Source organism: Hippichthys cyanospilos, chromosome 16, assembly GCF_059441005.1.
Source record: "Hippichthys cyanospilos isolate Australia breed blue-spotted pipefish chromosome 16, RoL_Hcya_1.0, whole genome shotgun sequence".
NCBI classification, from domain to species: Eukaryota; Metazoa; Chordata; class Actinopteri; order Syngnathiformes; family Syngnathidae; genus Hippichthys; species Hippichthys cyanospilos.
Window position 1 is genome coordinate 5,040,902 of NC_142384.1, and position 5,376 is coordinate 5,046,277.

At 38.1% G+C, this 5,376-nt stretch overlaps 1 protein-coding gene across 2 annotated transcripts; it reads left to right on the plus strand.

Moving 5' to 3' along the window:
* Positions 1 to 1,178: 1,178 nt before the first annotated feature.
* LOC148410259 (peripheral myelin protein 22-like) lies at positions 1,179 to 4,651 on the plus strand. Of its 2 annotated transcripts, none has more exons than XM_088438029.1 (5): positions 1,179 to 1,345; positions 1,934 to 2,022; positions 2,325 to 2,418; positions 3,660 to 3,800; positions 3,872 to 4,651. In XM_088438029.1, the coding sequence occupies exons 2-5, from the start codon at positions 1,945 to 1,947 to the stop codon at positions 4,027 to 4,029; spliced, it is 471 nt and encodes a 156-aa protein (XP_088294155.1). In that variant the 5' UTR covers positions 1,179 to 1,345; positions 1,934 to 1,944; the 3' UTR covers positions 4,030 to 4,651. The 2 variants fall into 2 exon arrangements, with proteins under 2 accessions (XP_088294155.1, XP_088294156.1); XM_088438030.1 differs by having other exon boundaries at positions 1,214 to 1,345; positions 1,896 to 2,022.
* The last annotated feature ends 725 nt before the right edge of the window (positions 4,652 to 5,376 follow it).

A 5,376-nucleotide genomic window follows, 5' to 3' on the forward strand; every position in this document is an offset into this window, starting at 1 on the left:
CAGATTCTTTTGAAATTACTTTTCAAAAGTTACTGCTGTCACTTCAGGGCCGTAGTCAGAATTTTTTTTCTGTGGGGTGACCTGGGTGACACAACACCTCAGTTACTGGCATCCATGCATATATTCATCTATCTTTAACATACAGTACCACGCATGAAATGTGTTATTTAAATATGCAATCAATATCAATAATTTGTGTTTCAAGGATATAAGAATATGGCTTGAATGTAAAAATGGCAGAAAAATAACAGTTTTAAAAATGTTCCCCTAGGCGTGTAGGTGGCCAAAAGTGCGGCCATGGCCACCCTGACCGCCATATAGCTCCGCGCCTTTTGCAAATAAATTAATGTATTGGAAATAATTGCTATGTCTGAAAAGACACCGGCTCACCAGGCAACCTGCCCATCATGCCAGCCCTGGCCTTGCCCACATCAGAATTTGTAGGCAAAAAGGTATAATATTAACTACTACTATTAACCATATTAAGGATACTTGCCACTAGTGATAGAAAAGTTAAGCTTCATGAAGCGCCTGCACTAGTGTTTTACTCCGCTAGATGGTGCTCTTGGTTTAAAAATTTACATATATATATATATATATATATATATATATATATATATATATATATATATATATATATATATATATATATATATATATATATATATATATATATATATATATATATATATATATATATGTATTACACAGGTGCTTCATGAAGCTCGTTACCTGCTAACTTTTAGGGAAGATGCTTCGTTGGGAATTTGTTAAAATCCTGAAGGAGCTCTGGAATTGAGTTTGTTGGATAGGTCCATAAAACCTTTACTTTTTGGCCTTTATGTCATGCTCAAGATGTTTAAACAATTATTTCCATGTCGCTTGGTAAAACTGCTGTCCAGGGCTGATATTATTTTCTCTCTCCCTCTCCTAATTTCCAAGGGCCAGAAAGACAGTTTTTTTGTCCCTCAAGTGCATGACTGATAACGCAGGAATTCGACAGTTTGACTCATATCAATGTGTTTTTAATGGAAGCATAATAATGGAGAACATAGAGGAACACGCAAATTCTTCAGAGTGCAATCCAGATGAGTTGCTCGGGCGGGAAGAGAAGTTTAGAGGGGGAGGGAAAAACAAAAAAAGTTGTGGATTGGAGTAGAGTGAGCTCCTTGGTGACGTGCAAGTCTCTACAGGGCGGTGTTCTCCGGCTCAGAAAAAGTCCGAGTGGGGCGTGAGAGCCACATCTGGAATAGCGGCGAGCGAGGAGGACGTTGGAGATCGACAGGAGCTGAGACCTCAACTATTTTTCAGTTTTTTCCCTTTTCCACGGACACGTTGACTTATTGTAAGTTTGGACTAATTACAGGACCTTTTTATCTCGTTTTAGTACTCTGTTGTTGTCTTCTTTTTTTCTCTTCTTTTTGAATGTTTCCTAACCACGCAAGCAGGAAGTTTCTCTATTTCTGGACTTGATCGCAAACTTTTTGGATCTCGTTAAACACTGGTCGGATTATATAAATCGTTCTTATATGATGAAAACAAATGTTTGTATGGGTTTCCATAGTAGGTTTCGTGTTTCCATGCAGACTCTTTGGCGGGCGCCATCACATTTTTCCGCTTCAAAACTTAGACTTGGTTATTGTCTAGACCTCCTTTTTGATGTAGTAATCACACGATTATATTTTCCTACCTACCTTTAAGTACTGTTGGAATGTAACACTTAAATATATATACATTTTTTCGTAGATTGCTCTTTTTACGTTAGAAACTTAAGAGGATACTTGTAGAAGTAAACATTGCGGTCGATCGCCTCAAGTGAGGAAATGTCGCCATCTATCGTTATAGGCTTGCAAGTACATTGATTTTTCTTTTCTTTTATTCATGTCTGTTCGAAGGTCGTCTAAAGTTACCCTTTATGTCTGTTTCCTGGTAGAAAACTTGAAAATGCTGCTCATCCTGCTTGGAGTGCTCATTTTGCACCTTATCATCCTCATCCTTCTCATTGTGTCCACTGCGGCAAGCGTAAGTCTGGATTCGTGTATTGAGTCTTTCATGTCTCAAATGAAATTTTCAATTCCCTCGCTGCTTTGTATTTATTTTGTAACCTTTTGTTATTGAAACGAGTATATTTTATTTCACTTTTTTGGAAAAACAACACAGCATACAGTACATTGTATGTTTTTTTATTGTACGGTGCTGCCATATGGATAAACTGTACACTGTAATAGGGAGTTGGGTGCCACAGTGCACATTGGGTTAATTATGTACCCATGCCGCTCGTACTTTTATAATAACGAACTTTTCTATGTTTTTGCGTTGAGCAGGCCTGGACTGTAGGTAACGATGTTAGCAAGGATCTGTGGTACAACTGCCTGACCAATGATGTCGTCTACCAGTGCACTCAGGCCAGCAATGAAGGTTTGTAAATTAAAATGTAATTTTACATCTTAGTTTACTTGCAAAATGATTTTTGGAAGCATTAAAAAGTGAAAATACACTGCACCAATTAGTCCACTCGCCATAATCAATAGACAAAAATTCTTACTTTTATAAGCTTTCCTACTTTTACAAGCAATGCCCAGATGACCTCTGCAACGTACAAGTTAAAGTTGTATGATTGCGGCAAATAGCTTGCTGACCACTTTAGTGACAGTTTGAGTTAGCATTAGCATCTAGAGCGCAGGTAAAATACTTTGAACGCCATGAAGAGGTTGAATGTGGGCGGCGGTCGCCATCTGGGCCATTACCAGATGTTTGGCTTTAGTTCGTGTTCTATTGTGAACAATCAGTCTTGGTTTTTTTTTGTTTTTCTTTCATTTTACTTTATTTACAGCTCAGCAGTTAGCACACAGCACTTCCATATTTGCCATGATATCAGGACTTCTTTGTGAATTTTCTTTTTGTCCTATATGTCATTATGTGGATGCCACTCAATGTCAAGAGACATTTACAGCATCGTTTTGTTCAATTTAAATATCTTTGCACTTCACTGTACTCCTTGAAAAGAAGTGGGACACTTTCCTTCCACTGGATACTTGCAGTTCATTGTATTTTATATATATATATATATGTGTATGTGTGTGTTTTCAACGATATTTCAACGATATATATTTACACCTGACTGATGGAATACATGGAGAATAGGGACCAGGCCGGCGTGCTTAACAAAAACTCTACACAAAATTGACACTAATTGTTTTTAAAGCGATAATGTGTAAGACCTTTTTTTTTTAATTATTATTACGGAGGTGCTGCAGGTGCTGCGTTTACCATTGTCCGTAGCCATAACAAACATGGCCGCCCCCAGAGAAGTGCCACCCCCATGTAATATAATTTAAAGGTAACTAGACCTACGATTATAATTAACACATACTGTTGGTCGTTATGAACACTTTCATTTGCAAGTTTATGAAATTTACAATCATTTGATTTATTCCTTTATTAATGAAAAACAGTCTAAATCTTACACACTGTCCCTTTAAGTGATATACCATAATTTTACCAGTCCGGCCGATTTGAGAATAAGTTTGACCTGATATGGCCCCTGAATTGAAATGAGTTTGACACCATAAAGTGATGTCCACTCCAGTGGACACAAATAAATGGGACTTGGTCTCAGGATGTTAAAACATGATTATGTAATGTTGTGTGTCTCCTAGATTGGATCCAGGCAGTGCAGGCCTTGATGATCCTATCCGTGCTCTTCTGCTTCTTCTCGCTGGTGGCTTTCGTGTTCCAGCTGTTCAAACTGGTGAAGGGCGGACGTTTCTTCTTCACTGCCATCTTCCAGATCTTGGCCAGTGAGTACTCGTAAAATCGAATCGGGGCTGCCTTGGGCAAACCGTGGCCGAACATTTTCTGCTGATCCCAGGTCTGTTTGTGATGTGCGGCGCCATCATCTACACGGTGATGAGGACGGACGACCTGCCCGAGTCGCAGTTTGGCTACGCCTATGTTCTGGCCTGGGTGGCCTTCCCGCTTTGCCTTATTAGCGGCCTCATTTACATCGTGCTGAGGAAGAAGGAATGAGGGGGAATTTGGAGGAGAAGGAAGAATGGTGGAGGCGTCGCACTGTGCCTACTGCCCACAGACCAACAACCAACAGACTGACATCAACGAGCGCACAACAAGAACTTGTCGGCGCGTTGGAAAGTACAAAAAAATGTACATGGCGTCTGTGGTTTTTAGACATATTTATAGCATTTTTACATTACATGTTGTACATAGTGTTGTTAACATTGTCTCCTTCGTTGTTAAAAAGAGTGTGTGTGTCTCGCACACGTCATGCAGCTGTGCCAAAGAACTTTGTCCGCTAGATAGTCCGCTTCCTGTTGTATTGTCTTTTTTTTTTCGCCTTGAATAATGTGCCTTAGCTTTGCAAAAGGCGTACTTCCTGAAGGAACTCATAGCAATCATGAAGTTTTTTTTTTGGCATGTGTTACTTGATACTCCAAATAAAAATGTCGCATTTTAGTTTTGATAAAATGGTGCTTTTTTTTTTAACTGTTCTTGACATGTATAGGCTCTTTCGTGTCCGTATTGCGTCCTCTGATTAATTTGCTTTGTGTAAGTACGACGTTTCAACTATTGTCAGTATTCTTTTAAATAAAACACGTTATTAAAAAAATAAAATGTTTTCTTGGTACAAATAGCACTGTTTTGAATCTGTTTACAAACGTAGAAGGACAATTTAAATTTATAAAATGTCTCTTGAGAATTCAGCAATTTTTGCGTTATAAAATGCGTAAATTGTTTTCGTAAAAGTTGCATAAACAGTTTGAAATTAAAATTATTTGACTTGTTAAATAATATCAAAGCATGAGCTACGTTTGTCAAAATTCTCAAATGATTTGAATGAAATACTGTCAGTATTCTTCACAATAAACCTTTAATTGTGAAAAAAAACAAAAACGTTGTTTTGGTCCGAAGAGTGCTGTTGTGTAAAATCTTGTACAACATGCAAGAAATAAAGGAAAATTACATTTTAAATAGTAAAATTGTCTGTATATTTACTCTGCATTCACTTGATGAGCTCAATCAGCAATGGACTAAAAGAGAAAATAAAACTAGAGATGGATGGATGGATGGATGGATGGATGGATGGATGGATGGATGGATGGATGGATGGATGGATGGATTGAGTTTTATATTGTGTTGTATTTGTCGTGCTTATTTCCCGGACGGTTTGAACGTGATTGACTATCTTGTGATTCTCGCTTTAGACACTGAGTGTCACTGTTTCACCACTACTGTAAATCGAACGAAGAGCAGACGCGGCCTGTTTGAAATGGAATGACAAAAGTTCTCGAGACCTTTGGGAAATGGCCGAATTTTACCAGAGTCAAAAGCCATTGTGTTTTAATAATACTTAATGAA